At 36.5% G+C, this 23,914-nt stretch overlaps 2 protein-coding genes across 3 annotated transcripts in view; one reads left to right on the top strand and one right to left on the bottom strand.

Moving 5' to 3' along the window:
* The window catches only part of armc3 (armadillo repeat containing 3), a 15,626-nt gene extending 14,964 nt beyond the window's left edge, over positions 1-662 (bottom strand). The window contains exon 1 of the mRNA XM_047808472.1: positions 528-662. The gene's annotated coding sequence lies outside the window, so the exon portion shown is untranslated. The remainder of the gene's footprint in view (positions 1-527) is intronic.
* The window catches only part of pip4k2aa (phosphatidylinositol-5-phosphate 4-kinase, type II, alpha a), a 25,941-nt gene extending 2,027 nt beyond the window's left edge, over positions 1-23,914 (top strand). For both annotated transcript variants that reach the window (XM_027173772.2, XM_027173763.2), the window contains 9 exons: positions 9,248-9,345; positions 9,463-9,559; positions 12,897-13,049; positions 13,570-13,716; positions 13,803-13,841; positions 18,199-18,312; positions 18,438-18,678; positions 19,454-19,557; positions 20,763-23,914. In XM_027173772.2, the coding sequence (XP_027029573.1) occupies positions 9,248-9,345; positions 9,463-9,559; positions 12,897-13,049; positions 13,570-13,716; positions 13,803-13,841; positions 18,199-18,312; positions 18,438-18,678; positions 19,454-19,557; positions 20,763-20,843 (1,074 nt within the window). In that variant the 3' untranslated portion in view covers positions 20,844-23,914. The remainder of the gene's footprint in view (positions 1-9,247; positions 9,346-9,462; positions 9,560-12,896; positions 13,050-13,569; positions 13,717-13,802; positions 13,842-18,198; positions 18,313-18,437; positions 18,679-19,453; positions 19,558-20,762) is intronic.

The following is a 23,914-nucleotide window of genomic DNA, read 5'->3' as shown; positions in this document are numbered from 1 at the left end:
TAATAACATAGAGCTTCTCGCCGTGCTCTCCTTCTTCTCATTCTCAGCACACTATTTTACTTTTGTTTATTGTAGAAGAAACTGTCCTAGTGATATAAAATGTGTGTTCTTAAGCTTAAAAAATTTTTTTTGTCTATTTACATGATTACCGAGTTGGTAGTTCTGATTTGGATGGATCGCAATGCTTGCCTGAGCTTTTTTGTTACGTCAGCTGAATTAATGATCAAAAAATAATAGTACTGAGTTGGTAAATAGTTACATTGTGTATGTATGATGTTTTATGAATGACTCAATTGAGGTATCAAATCTTTAACCAAAAGCACATATAGTGTTCAACACATACTAACACATTGATCATTTGTTTCTAATTTCCAGATATTAATGTCAATAAAAGGCTAGTAACATGTCTGTGAAAAGTTTAGAACACATCATATAGCTTGCTTCAAAAGAGTGCTTATAATTCTCATGTGTAAATCATTATTCAGCAGTCAGTTCTTTATACACTATTTTATAAGTTCATAAATTACCTGCAGTTTTGGTTTCTCTTCCTGCAACTTGTGAAAGTGTTTCAGCCTGCAGCTCTGTGTGTCCCGTCCAGCTGATTTCTGAGCAGCTATCCGTCCACCTGTGGCTGTGGTAGTCCTTTGATAAGATCAAATTCCTCTAGTGAATCAAATATCAAGCAAATCATATTTTACCCGAGGATTGATATTTGATCTTTTTCACATCATCATCACTTTTATCTTTCCCATACTAGTCAATAATCAATTTTGCCTCTGTTACCTAGCAACCAACAAAGCACTCGGAGATGTTTGATTTACTCTGAACACTACAGATATATAATCATAAAGTTCAATCTTCAAATGTATTCGTCTGTAAACTATAGCCATAAATATATGGAGTAGCAAGGTATGTTGGTTTCAGGCATAGTCATAGTTAGTGCTTTTTTAACCATTTGTTGCTCTCATTTTTGTTAGAATGGATGTCATGTTACATAGTTTAAAGATTTTGATCTTATTTTACCACAGTATCTGATACAGTGGGTTTTACTACATAAACATTACTCACAGTATTTGTATTCTAAAAAGGGAAGTCTTTTATTTGAGGTACAGTCAATACCTCAGGGTTTAAAAAAACGGATTAAATGTTTGTGTTTAAGTAATTAATTGAATACTTCATTAAAGTAATAATTAATACTTAAATTCTAAATCACACTGAAAACATTAGAGCACAAATCCCTATGACTTCTGATAAGTTTACTGAGTATTTCATGTCCTCTTTTTATATAGTATTAGTTCCAAGCACAAATGAGTAAGCATTTGGTTTCCTGTAAGGGCATTTTGGTACATTATTTCTTACCAAAGTGTTTCCTGTGTGTCATTTAACACCGATGAGTTTTATAATGCTCAACCTATAGCTAGTGTTTAAGTTTACTATTTTTAAATTGTGTATTTCTAAACTATATACAGTATGTTTTTGTGTGTTTTTGAAACGTTGTACCCCTTGGTAAATGGGGTTAAATCCTTTTGATATGAATGAGCTCTTCATGTTACTGAAAGTGTTCTTCAAGCATATTAAAGTACTTCATAAAAAGGCAACTCTGTGAATATACTCCATAATTACGTAGCTGTGCTAGCATTGTTTGTACTGATTAGAATTTACAATTTATTCAACTGGCAGATGTTTATTCCTCCTCTCAGCATTTTATTTTGTTAACAAGAGGTCACTGAATTATTAGAATGCTTGTTTATGGATTAAAAAAACAAACAAACTTGATTTATATGATATTTTTGTCTTTCTTGACAGAAATGAGTTGTACTACAGTTTAGCATTGATGTTTCTGAATGTCTTGCAAAGTGGGAGTTTAAGAATTTGGAGAGTAAAATGCCTTATGGACTGAAATACAAAGCTTTATTTATTTCTTGAAGATGGCATCATTTAACACACATTTTTCGCGCTGTATTGGCATGGATGCCGGTGACTGTAGTTGTTTTCTTTCACCCTCATTTTAGTGATCTTTCATTGCGCACCATCTATCACCCTGATGAATTATGCATGCTGTTGTGTGTTCTTACTTGCTATGGATAAAAAAAAACTCAGACAAATAAGTAAATAAGTAGTAGCAATACAAGAAGAGATTCAAGCCTGCTGAATTTTGATTAGAAAATAACCTTGAGGGTTTTCTTTATTTCCATTTTGGTCATTTTGAACATCTTGTGGCTGTAGTGTTTTAGTTCACTCCTATTCATAACTACTGCCCTTTTATACAACACAGCAGCGGTTGCTGAAAAAGCTTCAGACATACGGTTTGCTGTGTATACATAGATAGACGTAGACACAAACATGTAAGCTGTGATGTGAAGTAAACGCAGATGTATCAACCCCAGTAATTATAGGGTCAGAATGAATTTGATGGGAAATTGCAAGATGATGGGTCACCGATGAGGAAGAACACTGAGAATTTTGACCTAGTGCAGGGGATGAGGGAATAAATAAAGTAGCATTAGTCTTTGTTAGATCGTCATATCAATAATGCAGTATGTCTTTAAACTTGTATATTAATTCAGTGTATATTCTATTAGATCTAGCACCGTTGACAAGTTTGTTACACTGCTGGGGAGACACTACATTAAGTCCTTATATGATCTGACAGATTTTTGATTTGTTAATGAATTTAATAAGTAAATTCAAGTTAGTGGGATACATTTATTTAATCCACTGTTGCTAAATGTTTACTTATAGATCTTGAATCACATCCCCTGGGGCTTGAAACACTAATTGTGTTGAAAATGCAAAATCCTAAATGACATCTTATTGATATTTGCAGTTAAAACGCATCTTCATAATAAAAGCATTCTTTTATGGAGGTGTATGAACACCAGCCTAAATACAACAGGGAGATAAAGTGATCAAAGGCTTTGGGTATTTTAGTGTGTAGTGAGAGTTAAGCTGTTTTTGTTGCTCCCTCGTAATCTGTTTTTCTTCTTCGTTCCCATGATTCCCAGACAGTCTTTTCCGGCATGAGGGATGCCCCGTGTGTCTGGATTGCATAAGTAGCTTCTAGAAATAGCCAGCATTGGGCAAAATAGTCAGGTTTACATTAGCTTGTATTAGAAATCAGTCCGAAGTTGCTATATGTGATACAGATCTGTAGTATGGAGTATGGAACTTCCAAAAATGTTTAACTTCTCTTTAAAAAAGATATTAGCCACAACAAAATACAAAAACCAGTAAACAGATCCCTCAATTAAGTAGTAAATTTGGTTCCATAATAAGAGGTTGTTTTAATTATCGGGTTGCTTATTGGTGGAGCCGAAAAGTCGGATATTAACTTCTTGTAGCCGGCTATTTGTGTCATTGTGCACTAGGCAGGTGAACACTTCTATACTTTGGCTGCCTAGAAACTAATATCAGATTCAAACATAGATGAAACAACTTATCATAAGCTGTTTAAGACATTAGGATATGAAAAATCAAGAAATGAAAGCTAAAATTCTCTTTATCCTTGATCTCAAACCAAATGGTCCTTGCTGTTCCAATACTTTTGGAGGGGACTGAGCCAAAGGACAAAGTAACACTTCTGCAGAAATGCCATGTAATGAAGATATTTGAACTGTGTTTTTTGTTTTTATTCCTGTTTTTTGCACTGTTTCTGGCTATTGAATTAGCTTATCTGCCCCTTTTCCCCACATGTTGTTAGTATGTTTTTTTTTTGTTGCTTTAAAGATGAAAAAGATTTGATTATGCATTCATGTATTTCCACTTTATGTTTAAGCAAACACAAAGTGTAATTTCACTGCTTCTTTTAGTAACAATGCAGCTTGCTAGACTCCTGTTTTTTCTGCTGATTTATCTCTGCTAGATGCTGAAACAGTTTTTCTTTCATTTGCTTCAAAGCAGGGTTTAAGGAAGTCAGACACAAGTGGGTAGAGAAAGTTAGGATGGTATAGACTGCTGATCTCAGACAAGCCATTTCTGACTGGTACAGGGAATTTACTGGAACTGATTGTTTAAAAAAAGTTTCCTTATTTCATAAAACCGAGAAAACCCACGTTCAGTTTAAAAATTGAATGTAGCTTTAAAATATACATCCATCTGCCACTTTATTAGAAACACCTACACATCTGTTCATTAATGCAGTCTGGTTATTCTGCTCTCGTATCAAAAAATACTTCACAGGATGTTTTTTTTTTTTTTTTTTTTTTTTTTTTTGGAGAAAGACTGTTGCATTATCATCAGTAGTTCCTGACTTAATTATTGGCTGCTACTGAGTATATAAATTTCAATGCTGTTATCACAATGTTTTGGTTATCGTACATAATGCAGAACTGACTACTATCATAAATGATGCTGTACATTAGATTTTTTTTTCTACTCTGCAAACTGTTTTTAAGTTTTGGTTTATGCTACATTTTGGCAAGACTAAAACAAAAGCCTTTTGCAAGACTTTCTTTTAGGCAAAAGACTAAACAATAGGCCTTAAATTATTAAATGCAAGTGTTTCATAACATCCAACATCTGTATTTACAGCAAAAATGTCTTACTGCTTGCCTTTTTGATGGATGATGGAAGACAAAGAAAAAGTCTCATACCCGACCTTTGGGCTTTGCTCATTGGCCTCCTTCCAGAAATGGGAAAGTCCATTAGGTTACACAAACACATACTATGTTTTGCTAGGTTCTTTTGAACTTGAAGAATAGCTTACTCATTATCCATTGAATGGTGCAGGTATTGATATAAAAAACAAACTGATATGTGTGGAGCAGTATTTCATTTGTTTACTTGGGGATGTGAAGTTTCTTAATTACAAAGCAAATACCACTTATGAATAGATGCCATAAAACACCAGCCTGTTACGTATATAATTACGGCTCAGCCGAAATGAATAGAAAAATCGTTTATTGGGTCAAGGGTTTTTTGTTTTTTTTTGACCACCAAATGCTTATCCAAAGTGAACTATAATGTAAATTTTTATTGCTTTACGCTGAAAGCATGAGAGAGAGAATAAAGGTTGTTTCATCCAGACTCCATCCAGATACACTCGTAGCCACTGATAAAGTGTAGGGTGTTTAAATTAATGGCTGTCTGCCTAAAATTTCTGAAGGCCAAAATGGTGCTTAACAGGTAATTACAAGTCTTTAAATAGCATCGAGATCTACACAACCCTGCTCGCTTTTTATGTGCAGATCAACAATAAAATAATAACATGCAACCAAACACAAGTAGGATCTTTAAAAGTGTCCCTTTCAAAAAGGAACAAAACTGTTTGTCTGAAAGTCCATAGACAATTTGAAGGGTATTTTCCGTTTGATAATTTAGTTTTCTAGACAGAAGAGATAATGAGTCCTCATGCTTGGTGAAGAGCCAGCCTGCCATATCACCAAAAAACATATTCTTTATGTCCGACATTGTGGAGAAATGGATTAGTTATATTTATTACAGTTTCCATGATGGAGCTAGCAGTTTAAGATGGGCAGATGTGTCAGTTTATTTTGTAGGGACTTCACCAACGTGAGGACATCTTACAAACCAAAAAATGACCGACTGGACACAATCTCTGTATCTGTAACCTTGAGTAAACCTGTCCAACAGTGTCACTGAATTTGTAAGAATGATATTTTGCTTCTGAATCAGCCTCCGCAAGTCATTGCCTGTAATAACGAGTGCATTAACAAGGGTATAACTAAAACTGAGCACAAAACATTTTTTTATGTGTAGAAATACATGCAATTTATTATATTCATTACACTACATCATTTCCAGCACATGTTGATAAAAGCCCATTGTTCAAATGTGATTAGTGAAGTTAAAGTGTATCTTTTGTTTATGAAGCCTCAAACAGGTGGGAGAAGCATCGGAAAGCTCTGCCTATTTGAGAACTTTAGTAAAATCCTCCATGGGGAAGGTTCTTGTGTACCTTTTTGACACTTTATCTCTTACATTTTTTAACAGAATTCCTGTTTAAAATGACAGCAAAGTACTTTACTTGGTTACTTTGTGTGTGTTATTTCAGTGTTAGCTCTTCTTATTATCCTAAACACCTCTGTGGTGTGTGTGTGCATTAAGAGTTTATGTTAATATGATGTAAAAAGTAGTTACATTTCAAACTCTAGTTTATATTTTAGCACATATCTTGCTCTGATATATATGCACCCTGTGCATTTGGTTTCCTGTACTGTTGACATCAAGAGCAGGAAGACTCGACTCTGCTGCCATGGAGACAAACAGGAAGTGGTCGTATGAAACGTGGCGCACAAGATATGTGTAGAGAGATAAATGCTGAGTTTGCACTACGGTGCTGAAATGAAGTGGAACATAGCTGCAGGCCAATAAACTAGAGATCCACCGATAGTAAAATTCTCTATAAATAATACTGACTTATTTGAATAAGTGACTCCTGTGATTAGACACTTTCACTTTACACACTCTCCTCCCGGGGATTTAACTTGATGTGTTAAATTTTTCTCAAAAGTTCTAGGTCTCAAATTTAGCTAGACATACTTTCACTATACTCTGGGGTTTTCTATGCCACTTATTCCTGAGGTGTACCTGATTGTAAGCATTATAAACATCAATAGATATTCATTTAATGCATTGCACATCTTGAAGTAAATTCTTACCTGCCCTGGCCCTACATGTTGTCACAAGCTGTGATTAATATTCCTCACTCACGTAATGCTTTTTGTGATATTAAATGAATTAAACTTGATTATCTGAACTTTTTATATGAGTTTATATATGACATATCGGTAGGGTGCTCTTTACCTTAGCAGATGATTTTACATTAAACAGGTAGATTAAATTAAAGGCCAGTGTTGTAATACCTAACGATAGGTACAAATAGGTATTGAATAGTTACATATAGGTATCTATAGGTATTGAAGTATCTCAGTCTAGTAATGATTCTTAAATTGTGTTAAACTAGACAAAATACTAAAATGAACAATGCTGTCTTAGTTATTACCTATTCATAAGCCCAAACTCAGAACACAAGCCCAGCTGAATAGGAATAAAAGAGCTTCACAACATGTTGAGGAAATGTTAGCGGTGGTAAAAGTGCAAAACCGGGTTTAATTAGATTACTTCAGAAAATAGAGGTCTGACAGTGGTGTTGATGTCCTGCAATGCATTAAGTTCACACAGGTCCTATTGTTAGTGTCTGCTTTAGCATTATGACCTACAAATAGACACTTCTTGGAAATCATTGGCCTCTTCTATGACTTATCAACCTAAATCTAGCACTGAGGGCAAAACCAAATGTACATTAATACTTTCCAATGACACATGAGAGCTGTACTGCCCTACAGAGGCATACACAGGAATTAGTCATGGACCTGAGTCCACTGTTATTGTAGACCCTTTAAAGTATTATGGGGTGGAGGAGGTCACCAATGTGGACAGTGTTAAATTCTGAACAGTGGGCCTTTGAAATGTTGGGTATTCTTCCATCTTCCTTAAGTATTGTTGATACTATAGTATCACCAGTGCCTTTGGGGTTGGGGAAAAGTGTGATATCGGGTGACCTGATATCCGTAATGTTTGTCTTGTATACAGAAAAAAAATATCAGAAGCTGATTGGTTTTAGTTGTTATATTATGAAAGAAAAAATGTGAGAAGGAAACACGTTGTGAGATTTTTGTCCATCTTAATGCTCCAGACTTTTTTTTGACAGACATTTTAAAATTCAAAGGTCAACTTTGTAGACTTTCACCATACTGTCATCATTCACCAATGCTACTGGAAGGTGGGCAGATGACTTCTGAGGGTTTCTTTTAACAGCAAAATTTCAGATCACATCATATTTAGGCAATTATTGAGTCGATACCTGAGAGTATGATTTGGAGTATAGGAAAGAATAAATTGTGCACAAAGTAGCTGATTTAGTATTATCTACTGTATGAGACCTTTAAACGATTTCTTAATGAAATTTCTTTACTTTTCCACTAAGTAGAACCGATCCACTGAGTCACGTACTTTTCCGCACAAGTACTGAAATTCTGTCACATTTTTACACCTTTTCATTGCCTGGAGCACTGTGGTCTTATTGTGGAAGATTATTGCGGAACGCTGGTTGTAGTTCCACAAGGAATACATTTTTTTTTTTTAATAGTAAAATGGTGCATTGTTTAAACGGAGACATCGCCTTCTGACTAGCCTTCTGGTGGAATCATCACTCACACTGTCATTGTGCCTGTCACTTCACACAGTGTGTGTGTGTCTGTCTGTCTGTCTGTCTGTCTGTCTGTCTGTCTGTCTGTCTGTGGGGGGGTTGTTTCAGGACTCCAGTTCTTGATTTGTGAATTGTCCTCTGATAAAGCCTGAGCTGACAGATAGAGGAATATCATGGCTCTGATAGCCATGAGCATGCTACAGGCTTTAACAATGCTACAGTTGTTGGAGGTTGGTCTTTCATAAACCTTTTCCAGCACCATTGTTATCTATGTTAAACTTTAGATAGATGATAAACTGTCCAGCGATGTAGAAGCAATGTTTGATTTAGTCTAAATATAATGCAAATTTGTTTGCTTTACTCACTTGTCTCTGACTTACTTACTCTTACTTTGTCTGTACTAGAAAAATATGGACAGGAATTTTGCACACCTCCTGTGTTTTTGAATTCAAATCCATATTTCTTTCCCACTATGCTGATGTTGAACAACCTTGAATTCTCTGGGAAGGCTTTCCACTTTATTTTGGAGTGTGTTTATTGGGATTTGTGCATTCAGCCATAAGAGCTTTGGTGAGGTCAGGTACTGATATCCAACAAGGAACCCAGAGAGTTCGCAAACCGTGCCTTCATTCTTCATTGACCTCTCTTTGTGCACAGGGGTGTTGTCATGCTGGAACAGAGGACAAAGACAATCCTGTACAATTATGTGCTTGGACCTCTGTGGCAACAGACGGCTTTGTGACCCACATATGCGTGTTATGTTCATGTGTCTTCAAACCTTATAAGGCCATATAGTCAATGCATCAGCTTACAAACATAAAGTAACCTTGCTAGCAAAGTAAAGTAACCAAGTTCCATGGGATGTCCTATATATAACTGGAGCTGAGGACTATTTAAATTACTTAGATTTTTTTGATCTTTGTCCACATTTTTACCCGTTTTTGGTATGTGGGGAAAAAAATAGATTTTTTTTATGACATGACATCATTTAACATTGTGTTATTTCTGACAAAATCTTAGTAAGGTTGATCAAAATCCAATGATTTAATTGTTTGTGTTGTGTTTTTGCCTTCTTAGATAAATGAGCTGAGTCATGTTCAAATCCCCATCATGCTTATGCCTGATGACTTCAAGGCTTATTCGAAGATCAAGGTGGACAACCACTTGTTTAACAAGTGAGTTAAATTGACTGTTTTTAATTCCCATTTGTGCTCTGATTTAGAGACACACGTTTGTGGTGTTACATACACTTAACTTTGTTTTTTTAACGGTGTTCTCATTCTTCCTTGTAGGGAGAATATGCCAAGTCACTTTAAATTCAAGGAGTATTGTCCTCTTGTTTTCCGTAACTTGAGAGAAAGGTTTAGCATTGATGACCAGGACTTTCAGGTATGTGCATACTCTTGTGATGAAGTTAGCCACAGGGTCTTTGATGATAAGTCCTCATTATCCAGATACACCTTTCTGATTACATTATGGTTACCATCAGTAATCTAGTCACAGCCTGAGACACTGAAGGTCAAGCTTTAAGGTCATAACTCTGTGCACCAGTTTCCTGCAGAAACACATACTTTTAAGCACCAGGACACAATGAGCATTTCAGTGCAATATATATTCACTTCGTTATATTAAGCTTTCTTTTAACAGTTACTAGGGAGTAAATGAGAAACAGGCTACTAGAAAAGATCTGTATTTGCTCATCTGCAATGCTACTTAAATTTCCTTCTTCTGTGATAGTAGATGGTTTATGGCCATGTGTGCTTTTTCAATTTATGAAATGAATAGTCTAGAGCATTTCCTCATAGAATATTCACATATCGTTAAGTCAAGTCTTTGTAATGCAAAAACAAAATAATTTTTATGCTTCATGTTTAGGTCTGCCTGTATTAAAAGAATTTTAATGATTAGAGACCTGAATACCAGAAATTGATCCAAAAAGATGATGTTTTGCAGACAGATAAGAAATGGCTGTAGAATTGTCTTTGGACTTGATAAGATTAAAAAAGGCCATATTTTTAAGTGTTCCAGTACACTACGCTCTACATTATTACTTAAGTTGTTCCAGCTTTATCAGCACCTGAAAAAATATCTATATTATAAACAAGGCAAAAGTAAATACAAAGGTTGAACAAAATACTGTGAACACCCATTGTTATAGGGGTTAATATGATTTGTGTGGGCTACTGTGAAAAAAATAAATGTTGTGAATTTCATATTTATTTTTTGTTGCTATATTTTGTGTAGGTTGTATGACAGTATAAAATAAGTTGTGCTCAGCAGTGGTTAGTTTAAGACTTGGTGACTTGTCAGACTTCCAAAGGGGACCGATTGGTGGAGCCCATTTAGCAGGAGCATCTGCAACCTTTACAGCCCAACTCTTTGGTGTTTCAAGAGCAACAGTCTCCGTGATTATGACTACGTATACAAAGCATGGTAGGACTTCAGCAGCTAAGAAGACCACTGGACCAATATCAAACCATTTTGATATGGATAGTCAAATAAAGGAAGGATTGTGTCCAAACAGCACAGAACTACTGCAGCAAAATTGACAGCAAAACTTAATATCCACCTTAAAGACCCTGTTTCCACAAGAACAGTCCACAGAGAACTTCATAAAGGCAACATCCACGGAAGAGTTTTAATTGCTAAACCATTAATCACAGACACCTATGCAAATATACGAAAAACATGGTGTCATGATCATAAAAACTTGACAGCTGAAGACTGGAAACTAGTGATATGGTGAATCATCATTCATGTTATTCCCAAGAGCAGGTAGTGTTTATGTATGGAGAACCCCCAAGGAAAGATGCAACTGTCTTGATTCCAGCTGTCAAAAATGGGGGTGGATCTGTGAAGATTTGGGCAGCTATAATTTGGAATTCTTCTGGCTCCTCCATTAGCCTACATGGTTATGTTACTGCCAGCAAGTATTTGGATCTCTAGTGGTCCGTTTCCACCAGAAAGAACCGGGTGATGGGTCAGAGCTGGTGCTAGTTCAAAGTTGGTTCCAAGAACCGGTTTACCTTTCCATGGGCTAGAGAGCCATCACAGAGCCACGTCTTGCGTCACTGTATACAAAGTTATACGACAAACACAACAATGACAGATGTTGCTTTACTGTTAATGCTCATGGCTTTGCGAACCTACATTGGCATCTAAACGTGGCGAATCCTGATTTAAAATTATATAAAAATGGTGCTAACGACATTCTCTTTTGTGTTGTTGGTCACAGTAACCCCGCCCCCAGCCCCTGATTTTCCTGGTTCAGAGGGTTTGGGTGTCGAAAAAGAAAGAACTGATTTTAAATTAGGCTCTGGCTCTGAACCAGCACTGAAACTGCCTTGGTGGAAAAGGGGCATTAGTGATCAGGTGCACCCTAGGTCCAAAGGTTATTTCCAAACAATGATGCCAAACAGTTAAAACAACCAAAACAGTTCAGTCTTTTTTGAGCACCAGTATGAACTTCAACATCTGCCCTGGCCAGATCTATCACCTGACCTGAATATCATCAAACCAATGTGGGAAGTTTTGGAGAGAAGTGTAGGTTCCTTGCTCCAACCTCTTTAAAGCGACTAGAAGTTATTCTGCTGGATGAATGGCACAGAAATCAACTATAAGTTATTCAGAAGTTTCTATTCCAAGAAAGCTGGAAGCTGTATTGAATGCAAATGGTGGTCAAACACCTTATTAATAAAGAAATGTTACATATTTCATTGGTGTTCACATTATTTTGTTCAACCCCTGTATCTGCTCATGCATCAGTGTGACACTCTAATAAACCTGCCATTTTCAATAACATCTTGACAAACAAGGCAGTTGGTTATTTTTAATGTGGAATGTGATTTAACCAGGTGTAATACAGCTGTCATACTGGGCATTACAGTGGGCTGTTCATATCAAATGGGTTGATTCAGACTTCGTTGATGGAAAAACCCATGATTAATGAGTGGTAATGTAGTCTTTAACCCCTCAATCTGTTGGCATAAAGTGGACAATTTATTCCACATAATGACTGCGTAATTTCAGGGTGATCCTTTTATGTCTCAGGCACCCACACACAACCAGTGCTTTTAATATCATTTCCTGTGTAGCTCTTACTCCCACACGAAGGAAAACATTGTTCTTATTGGTGAACAGTGATAATTGAGGTACTTTAAGCAAAGGGGAGGGATTTAGTTTTTCCAGAAAGAGAAAATTATATATCCCAGTGATGTACAGTTGCCAAATTTATGCCCCTGTCTAATTTTGCTTTGATGCATATTGCACATTTTCTGTTAATCCATGAAACCTTATTTCACTACTGAAATATTACTGTGTCCTTCAGTTATTTGATAGATCAAAATGAAATTGCTGATCCAAACACCCAAATATTTATAAATGAAAATCATGGAAATTGTTAGGGGTTCCTAAACTTTTGCATGCAACTGTAAGTAGCCTGTGCTTGGGCTACTTTAGAATAGACTTCAGATTTTTTTCTTCATAAGGCTAAACTAAACCTCAGGCTGTTTCACATTTACATTACAACTGATCACATGCTCTCAATAAGTCTGACTCTGTGTTTTCATTCTAAGAGAAAACACAGGACTGATTTTTTCACACCACTTTTAGGTATATGTGGATGTAATAATTAGTCAGTGAGCTGAATAAAATGTATTAAATATGGAGATTTGCAGTGCTGACATTTGTTGAAGCTGACATGTTTGTTTCCATATATTGTGTGTAGAACTCTCTGACCCGCAGCGCACCTCTTGTTAGCGAGGCTCAAGGCCGTAGCGGTGCCCGCTTTCACACCTCCTATGACAAGAGATACGTCATTAAAACCATCAGCAGTGAGGACGTAGCAGAGATGCACAACATCCTTAAAAAATATCACCAGGTATTCACTCACACATGGCACATACACACTGAACCTACTTAATGCTGTATTACACATGTAAATACATATTAAAGGTCTTTAATGTTGTATTACTTTAACTTCTTTGTTGAGCACACAATCATTAGAGACCCACATTTAGACCAGCTTTCCAATAGACTGCAGCTTGTTCATGTTCAAAGATTTTATAAATTCACTGATGGTTCCTTAAACTGAACTGGTCTGTGTCTGGGCGACAGATCTTTCAGCTCCATGGCCTCCAGGCTCTGGAACTCATTTCCTCAATCACTCACTTTTCTTCTGTTCTCTTTCAAGAACTATGTAAAATAAAAACAGTTTCTCTTAGCACAATCACTTCTCATGTTCCTTGCTTTACTTTTCATTATTTCTCATTTTGCATGAACTGTAGTGCCTTTGAGTATGAAAAGGGGCTGTGAAAATAAAATGTTTTGTTAAGTGTTGCACTATACTCATTAGTCATATCGATTAAGCCTTTTCATTAGCTGTGTTTTCGGTCTTGTAGTTTATTGTGGAATGTCACGGTACCACCCTGCTGCCACAGTTTTTGGGCATGTACCGCATCACTGTAGATGGAGATGAAACCTATATGATTGTCACACGCAATGTCTTCAGCCATCGCCTGTCTGTCTATAAGAAATATGACTTGAAGGTACGTGAAGGGAGGTGAAGTGTGATGACTTAATTATTTCCCCATGACTAAACTGTTAACTGACAAGATATTTTTCTTTTTTTAAGGGATCTACTGTTGCTAGGGAAGCAAGTGACAAGGAGAAGGTAATGTTTCTGTTAAAGCAGAATGCAGTTCGTATTCAGTGTATTTATATACTTACAGTATTGTTACTCATTTTCTTTATTGTTATACTTTACCAGCAAAGCTTTCAGAGATGATACTTTTTTTCTTTGATGTTTTTCTTGTAATGTAAGCAAGATCGAATGCATGAATGTGTTGCATAGTAAGACAAGCAATGCAGAATTCTTAATCACAGCATCTGCTACATTACGTTAGGTTTGAACTGATACGTAAAACATTCAATTTAGATGTATTGCCTTTGACGTAACTAGTGAGAAAAGAAATGGGTTCAACTTTGCTCTTTTAAAATAGTCTGGAGCTAAAACATTCTTTCCTAAATTAAATTAAAACGTTCTTTCCTAAGTTTGTCCGTGAATGCTTCTTGCCAGTGATCTTGTTTTCTTGCGCCAATTTGGATTGTTCCTATAGATGCTTTTTTTTTTTTTATGATCATCATTATCAAACCCCAAATTGCGACTTGCTGGAAAGTACATTCCCAGCTTTAGATTGTGGACAGCATCTTGGTGATAAAGATGATTTTTTTTAACAGCTTAAAAAATGTTTTTATGCTTAATCACACACTGAGAAATTTGAGAAATTTAACCTTTAATTGAAGTTAGATTTGCAGATTTCATTTTAAGAAACTCTAAGCCCTTATCCAGAATTTTCTTTTAACAAAGTCATGAGTTTTTTCTGAACAGAATGTAATTATAATATGTCACCATTTATATTTTGCTGAGTGTTTATGAACTCACTCAGCAGCCATCCGTGACTTCCTGTTTTACTGGGGAATAAATAAATAGTGGCACAGGCCAGATTCCCTTTATTTGATTTGTGTGTTTTCTAATTAAACCCATGTTGATGAATGGCAGTGTTGACAAATATACATGAGGCAATTGCTATAAAAAGAGCTACATGCCTGAAAATGCCCTTACCCACTGTTAGTGCTGTAATTACGATGTGGCAATAATAAACCTGCCTGCAAGTAGATGCAAGTGTTCTGCATATACTCGCCATATGGCAGACACAAAAATGTATTGAATTATCACAGATTTAGAGAAGATTGAAGTCTCCAAATTTACAAGTAGATACCACCTCCATAATAAAATCTTTTGTTGGAAGACGTGCCAGAAGAAATCATTTATCTGTCAGCAATGTGTCCTTCGACTAAGTGTCTGGAGTTTGCTGAATGCTGCTGGAACTTTAAGTGGAACTGGATTCTGTGGTCAGAAGAGACAGATATAAAGGAAACGAGATTTTGGCAGCAAACATTTTGGCTTTGCCACACAAGGAAGGGTAGTTTATATAGGAAAGTAAATAATCCCCTCTGTTAAGCATTGTGGATAATCTGTAATGTTCTTGGGCATTTATTCACCCAAAAGACCATGGGACTTTTGTTAGCATGCTCTAAGGACTTGATGAAGGTGAACTTGCTGTCTGCCTCTGTCCAGAAACTACAACTGGGATGTCATTTGAATTTCTATCAGGACAGCGATCTTTGTAGGACAAGACTCAAGTGCTGTTATGTTGGGAAAAGGAGGTTGCAAGGAGTACTGCAAACAAGGGTGCTAATAGTGCCAGTCTACGTCAAAAGCATTTGTTTTCCTGTTTACTTTATTACAGTTTTTATTCATTACATTGCTGCTATTCCAAAAAAAAACTTGTATGTTCTGGGAGAATGTTCTGGTTAAACAAAATTCTTATAAACCTACTGTTCTACTTATTACCCTTTGAGCAGATTCAGTTTGAAAATGTGAATAGCAAGGGCTACTATTTATAAATTAAACAGTTATCCATTTAGCAGAAGTCATTGTCATCTAGAGTGCTAATGAGTGAGGCCAGTGTAACTGGAAGAAAACTCAAAAGAAGAGACTCGAGATGAAGATTTACAGCAAGGGATACAGTTAACCGTTTAATCTATTACACGGACTTATTTATAGCCTTTTAATTCTGCAGTACTCTGGAGGGGAATTATTGGCACCCTATATGAAAATAAAGAACCATTAATCTATAAGAATAAAAACATACACAATTCATAGAGTTGTACTGCAAACATACTACTGCAGAGAATTGCAGAGCCTCTTACTGTAAAGTCTGATAAGGTTGGAGTAGTCTTAGTAATCTTAGTCTACATATTTTATAATCTTAGATTTGTTTATTTGGACTCTTTAGTTCATGTCACGGGTTTAGTGTAGTGTTCTAATTCAGAGAATGAGATGGAATGTTCTGTTGATTTGCACAGATACAATTAAGCAATGCTTTTACCCAAAGCGAGTTACAATTAAGCTGAGCAGATAAGAGTTGAAGATCTTGATCAAGGACCCATCGGTGACAGCTCAAGCTTTCAAAAAAAGCCCAGAGCTTTAATCACTGAGCCATGATAGTGCTACAGGGAACTGTGTCTTTTGTTTGGTAGCAGTTGTCTCTTCCTTTTGTTGCCATAGAAACCTTTGACAGTAGGTTAAATTTAGTGCGATAAAGAGTTCTTCAGGTTGCCCTTATGTAGAACTCTTAAAGGGTTCAAACCCATTCAGGAACCAAGAATTAAAGAACTCTTGCAAAACCCAGATAATTTCAAATTTATGTATTTTTACTTAATTATATAGGTATCATTTTACCAGTTATATTTGTGCTGTTTTTATCTAACCCAGAATTTTAGTAGATCAACAGACAACACACCGTACAACAGAAAAATACCATAAGGACACACATGTTGTTAAATTTGTAAGAGTCCATACAATAGACTTAATAAATATCCACAGTATGGGAATGTGTCCACAGCAGAATTCCAAATTGCTGGTAAAAGCTCAAATAACATGGAGTACGACAAAGCATACAGATAAAAGTGGTCATAGTTAACTTAAAACCACACACATGGGCTAAACTAGCCACATTTTCACCAAGGTTACTAATGTGCAGCTTGGCTTAGCTGCATCAGCAACCTCGGTTTCAGCTCATGTAGACTTTTTTCATATATACTTTTCATGAAAGTGGAAGAACAAAGAGCAACATGCAGTCATAACTTGTTAACAGTTTATTAACCTCTACATGTTTTGTTTCTCAGAGTAAATATATAAATATTCCAATGGGCTCCTGTGGTTAATATCAATGGGAGGATAGAAAATTTTGACATGCTTTTGAAGAAGGTAAATTTTAAACCCAGCTCTCAGTTCTAGGATTCAGTTTATTGTGCAATGAACAGGTTGCTGGTGGTCAGAGGTAACATAAGGAGACCAGACATCTATTTTAATCCTGTTATTCTCCCACACACATTACATCTAATCCCTGTTTTGTATCCCTGGGCTCTCTCAGAGTTGAGCAAGGTCTTCACTGATGCCAAACTGCCTGTTTAAGACAAAAAAACACACACACCCATATAAAGTGTGTACCCACACACCACAAACTGATTACTTTACAGTTATTTAGCACTTTATTATCTTTTCAATTATCATGTTCTATCATAAATGCAAATAGCAGGTATTATACACTGAATACACAGTCAGTTCATAGAAATTAGGACTTGACAGACTTTTTTTTCAGTGATTAATTATAACATTGAGCAACAGTGACTGGTTTTATTAAGTATACCAGTTAAACAGGCCTTTTCTTTTATTATTATTAATGCTTTGTGCATTATTCATGCTTTGTGTAACCCAGAGAAGAGTGCCATTGTCATTACAGCAAGAAATGTTGGTTTAATTATCAAACTTGTAATCTTATTGATTAAAAGGCACCTGTTGTGTCTTGCCTTCTTGGTGTTAATAGCAGCCAAAGGGAGATTTAGTCATGGGCTTGTCTGCTTAGTACTCCGGTAGGCTACATGTCAAGGATTAGTGTGATAGCTCTCATTTAAGTTGATGTTTCTTTTATAAGAAGCTGCAATGTGCAAACTCCAGACACTATCACTGACACTGCTGCTTGCACTCTTCTACCTATTGCACTATTTAAAAAAACAAACAAACAAAGTAAACACACCTATTTTGTCACTGTAATTGACATCTAATTACAAGCTCATTCTTTATATAACTCTATATAAGAGGTAGTTTTTTATGCATTTATTGCAAATGTACTTTGTCTACATTTATCATATTGTGATCAGGAAGTACAATGCCCACTTCTTCATATTAACTTCCCTTAAATGTTTGTGAATAGGAAGTTCTGCAAAAGGTCTGTCTTTTATAACTCCACAGCTCCCTCTAGGGAGGTAGTTAAATATATAGCATGCATTGCACTTATTAAATAAAGGGTAGGTAATGTGGCTGTTTGATGATTATAATGCCTTTATAAGGTAAGTGTGCGTTTGCACAATGAGTGTTCTGTTTTTTGTTTTTTTTGTTTAAGGCGAAGGAGCTACCTACCTACAAGGATAACGACTTTATCAACGATGGACAGAAAATATATATTGATGAGGAAAATAAAAAAATATTTCTCGAGAAGCTGAGGAAGGATGTGGAGGTAAACGCATTGTTCTTTTTCTTTTATACCTTCTACATGCACTCTTCCAAGGAGAATTTAATTTATCTTAACTACTTTTCAAATAGTCATGCCATTTTTTTATTATTAATCTTGCTATGTTGTAGTTCCTGGCACAACTGAAGCTGATGGATTACAGTCTATTGGTGGGGATCCATGATGTTGAGCGAGCAGAACAAGAGGAAGTGGAAAGTGAGGATAATGAAGGAGATGATGAAGGCGAGAGTGATGGAGGGATTGTTGGAACACCTCCAGACAGCCCCAGCAACACTCTGGACAGCACCAAACCCCTTTCACCAGGAGACTTTGACCCTACTATTGATGTCTACGCAATAAAAAGCCACGACAGTGAGTGGCGATAGTAACGTTCTGTTCTTGTGATATGTAGTGACGTTAGTTTTGTGCGCATTTATAGTATGTTAAATGTACCTGCTAAAACATGACTTAATAATAATTCCCATCTCCAAAAACAAACAAACAAACAAAAAACCACTTTGATTCTTAGCTTTTTATTTTGCTGGTTACTATAATTTTTATTCTGGTTCTGATTATTGCATCGCTGATAAACGACATCCAGGAAATCATTTCAGGATTTAATTTTACTCTGAAGATAGAAACTACACTTGTACCTTTGTACAAAGGCTATGTTATTTTATACAGTAGTTAATAACAGTAAACAATTATCTTGGTCTAGTAATGTTCCAACAGTGCCTATTTATTTCCTGTAACCATACTAAAACATTGCGCTGTACGTCAAACAACATATAAGTATTCAACTTCCTAGTTCAAAACCAATGGTACAGTAGTTTGAGATACCATCTGTGTACATGGCAAACAATGCTTTTGTAAGAAGTTCATCTAAACGGCCAGTTATTGTAGCTACAGTACAAGGTAGAAATATCTAATAGGTTGACCAATGAATGTATGTTACAAATGATATTTGGAAGCATTTAACAGAGCAACAGTGCATTTGTACAAAGAAACAAACGAGTCATAAACTCAAAATAATAACAGAACTTAGTGTAAGTTGTGTTTATTAAGGAACTGACTAACTTCCTATTCCCTCACGGGTTCATTTCCTGAAATTTTCATTGGTTCTGGTATTTTGCTTATTGTTTTTAAGACTCTCCTCGAAAAGAAGTCTACTTCATGGCTGTGATTGACATACTGCAACATTATGATGCCAAGAAGAAAGCAGCTCATGCAGCCAAAACAGTCAAGCATGGAGTGAGTGCTTATTTTATAATTCACTATTGTGATCGCAGTGGGCTCCATTGGTAAGAGGTTAATATAGGAAGCATAATAAGCACATTTCCACAGCATGGTTACAGAAATATTTTCAGGTGCACAGGAACATTAAGGTGTTTTCTGAAGGAACTAGAGCAGTAGAATGTGGAATGATTGACAGTTGTGTAGGTGTTTTAAATGATGTGACGTGACATACGGCTAGGTACGGTGAACCCTACTCAGAATTCCTTCTCTGCATTTGACCCATCCAAAGTGCACACACACAGCAGTGAACACATACACACCGAGAACACACACCCGGAGCAGTGGGCAGCCATTTATGCTGCAGCACCCGGGGAGCAGTTGGGGAGTTCGGTGCCTTGCTCAAGGGCACCTCAGTTGTGGCCGGCCCGAGACTCGAACCAACAAACTTTAGGATTACGAGTCAGACTCTCTAACCATTAGACCATGACTTGCCCATGTATGATGTAGCCTAGTGGTTAAGGTGCTGGACTACTGATCGAAAGGCCGTGAGTTCAAATCCCACGTCCAACAAGCTGCCACTGCTTGGCCCCTGAGCAAGCCCTTAACGCTCAATTGCTCAGTTGTGTAAAATGAGATAAAATGGAAGTCACGCTGGATATGGGCGTTATCTGCTCCCTGTTCTACATGAGGAAGTGGAGAACAAGTTCCTTAATTTGGAAAAAAAATCCTTCAGTGTATGTTTGTCTTTAGTGAACTAAGATTAGTCAAGTATATCAGTTAACTCTATTTGTTATCGGTGCCACTTAACATATTTGGCCACAAGTTGTCAGAATTGCACTTTCTTGACAAACCATGTTAAAATGCCTTGTGCATTCCTGTCTGTCACCACAGATGCATGGTCAAGCTCTTCACAGTAGAAACTGGAGTACATACAATATGTTTATATATAGTACATGTTGTACAGTAACCACACAGTGCTTGGGGAGAAACGTTCATCTGTTTTATGAAATATGTAGTTACGTTGCTGCATGTAGTATTTTTTTTCTTCCTAGAATGAGAAAGTAAGTGCAGTGCATGTGTAGAAGTTGAGAAGATTTCATAACCTTGCTGAATACATTCCAAATATTCTGTATGTGTTTCTTGTTGTATAGGTCTAATGTCTATTGATAGGAGGTTAATATATTATCAGTTCTGTAATGTTTCCATCTCTCTTTGTCTAGGCTGGAGCAGAGATCTCCACTGTCAATCCGGAGCAGTACTCTAAGAGATTCTATGATTTCATTACCACCATTCTGCCCTAAACTGGAGCAAAACCCACAGAGGTCAAAGAGGGACGCTGATGGAGGGGTGCCCAATGCACTCACCTACTCTTACAGCAGCTACAACCACCATTCGTTTACATTTTTTATTTGTCTTTTGCTGTTTTGTGGGACCATAAGTGTGATGAAACAGTAACAAGTATAAATCTTTGTGGGAGCTATGGATTTTTTTCTCTTTCCTGACCAATGTCCCTCATGGCATTTTTGATTCATGTGTGTTATTTTGCCTTCATTTTAATTGAAAGGGTGAGAGCAAGAGGCAGAGAGCAAATGTGATGGCATGTGTGGCTCAGTGAATGGACATGTACATGTAGAATGAAGTCGCTCAGAATGGAGGCTGAGAAGGAAAGGAGCTTTCAACTGCTGTAGAATTTACAACTTCAGACAAAAAGGAAATGTGAAGCTATTCCATGCAAAATCAGTCATTCACCCCAGTTCATCAAATATGCTTTTACATGCTTGACCAGAAACCGCAGTTCATCAGTCGTGCCCCCCCCTCTTCCCCAGTTAATCCAAACTTCCCCTTATGTAGACCTTATCCTTCTTTCACCCAAGCATTATATTAATCTGCCCCGCTCCCATACTTTGTTTAACCCAAATCTTCATTGTTCTTGTCTATTGTTTGTGCAGTTTTCTAGTTAAAAGCTGCAGCACTTGTAGATGAACGTACTTTCCTTAGATTAACACGATTCTTCCTGTTAATTCTCTGAAACCATGGTTCTCCTCCTCTGAACAGACTGACTGCAAAGATAATGCTCCTGAGCTCCATTCACGTTTGCGAAGGAATGCACCTTCTGACGCTTGCATGTTCCTACAGTGTTTCACACGAGTGTGTTGGTGTGGGGTTTTTTTTGTTTGTTTTTTTTTGTTTTTTGTGTGTTGTTTAAATGGCCTGTAATAGGTTGAGATGATTTGTCTATAATTTTGCATCATGAAAAGGCATCCTAATGAACTGAACAGAAGCAACAGCATTGGTGGCAATCACTTCAGTCTGTAAAATCTGTTACGGGAATGATCTTTCATTTGCCATCAGCACCTTAAACTGTTGCACTTTTTTAAAACAAGGATCTATTGGTCTGTTACATACTGCAACAATAGCACTATGAGGCACTATTGAATGCAGCCCGTGGATTTATGTTGTCACAAGTATGTTTGTTCTTGGCAGAAAACCCATAGTTTACCTCTTACATCATTTTAACAAATACACACTTTTTTGCTGTAATGTTAGCTACAGTGTTCGGGGAGGGGGGGGGGTTGAGAAAGGGGGGGGGGGTTTGAGAAAGGGAGTGTTGGGGTCCTGTGTGTCGGCTAGTGAAATTTTTTTTTGCCAGTTCTGGAAACTTTATGCTTTACATTGGCAGTCACGTCAACAGTGTATTGTATATTTTGCACATAATGAATCAGAAATTTAATCCCTTTGGTTTGATAGTGGTATTTACAAGGGGGGGGGGGGGGAGAAGTTCTACACCTGTATAAAATGGTCTCATAACTGATTCATAGTCGAATCGGAGTCGACTCTTAGGAAAGGTTATGAATTGTTCATGTTAAGCGTCATGTTTTCTTACATCATCCATCTAAAATCCCTGCGAAATCGCTAGTTTTAACGAATTCTGCATGAAATTGGTATTGTTGGTATCGATTTTTTATCAATTTTTCTGAAACATGACAACACCTAGAAAGTTCTGACTCTTTAGAATCAGCATTTTTTTTTAAGTGTCGGTTCGGTGTCATTTGTTTGAATTAAATGCACAGTTTTTATTTGCATTTTAGTTTGTACACGGAATTGTCCGCATTTTAAGCAGCACATCCCTATCGAGTGAAGTGTTCTGATAAATGAAGAATGTTACTGTTTTGATTTGTGCAGTACTGTAAAAGTTCCTTTTGTTTTTAAATAATAATGCATGTTGCATTTGTTTTTGTTTTTTTCCTGTTCAACCTGAAGCCGTGTGTAAACGTCATCCATTCTAAGAGAAGAAAAACAAACAAACAAACAAAAAATAACACGCAAAAATCTTTTTTTTTTTAATCTTCTTACCTGCTTTATACTGTGTCAGCAATGTATACACTGTGCAAGAGTCGTGCCTTTTTACTCCAAATTACTTCATTTTGTATTATTAATGTTAGGGTTTTTTTGTTTGTTTTTTTGTTTTTTTCGTAGGTAAAAAAAAGAATATTTTCTAATATCTGCGTGGTTGACAAAAAAAAATCCCCAGGCTGCTTTTTTTTGTTGTTACCTGTTTGACCGTTTTTTTTTTGTTTTTTTTGTTTTTTTTTTTGGAATAACATTTAAACCATTAACACCTTTGGGTTCCAGCAGTGAAAATATCCCTGTGAAAGCTATGTGGGAATCTGTCATTATGTTTATTATTATTATTTTTTTTTTATCACTTTAACCGCAGTATTATCATTAATCCAGCCTTTTTTTAACCTGTTGTTTTGTTATTTGTTTTGACCAATTTGCGCAGTGGTTTTTTTTATTGTTAAAGTAAAGAAGTGTTCGTTTTGGGAACAGGAAAGAAAGGGGGGAAGCAAGGACTCTCCCTACAGCCGTCGTGGTCTTCGCATTTGCAAAGAAGAGAGAAAAACAAAAAACAAACAAACAAACAAAAAAATTTGCTTGAAAACTTGTGGTTTTGATCCCCAGCAGCGCGCAACCGGACACCCGCTTCATGTCGCACCTTTGGCCTTCAGATTTGCCAAATCAGCACTCAGACTCTCCGCACAGGTTCTTCGTGTCATGTAGAAAACTTCACAAAAAATTTATGGAAGTTCTATTGTGCTATTATCAGTTAATGTCTCTTTTTAGGCTGTGTTAAACGCGTCGAAACGTGTGTCCTCTTTAACTCCGCAACTAGTTAATGGAAAGACAGAGTCCTCTCCCTGAGCCTGCAGAATTAAATGTGTGCTAAATGGTATTCGATGATGGAACGTGTTTGAAGAGTGTTTTGTTTTTAAAAGATTGGGAGGGGACGATAAGAGTTTAGGATATGATCCCATATAATACACTCCATTTCAGAAGCATTGCTCAAAACCAATAAAGCACTTTGCAAATC

The sequence above is a fragment of the Tachysurus fulvidraco genome, chromosome 25, assembly GCF_022655615.1.
Source record: "Tachysurus fulvidraco isolate hzauxx_2018 chromosome 25, HZAU_PFXX_2.0, whole genome shotgun sequence".
Classification (NCBI taxonomy): Eukaryota; Metazoa; Chordata; class Actinopteri; order Siluriformes; family Bagridae; genus Tachysurus; species Tachysurus fulvidraco.
Note: the sequence above shows the minus strand (reverse complement) of the source record. Positions and strands in the feature narration are given on the sequence as shown.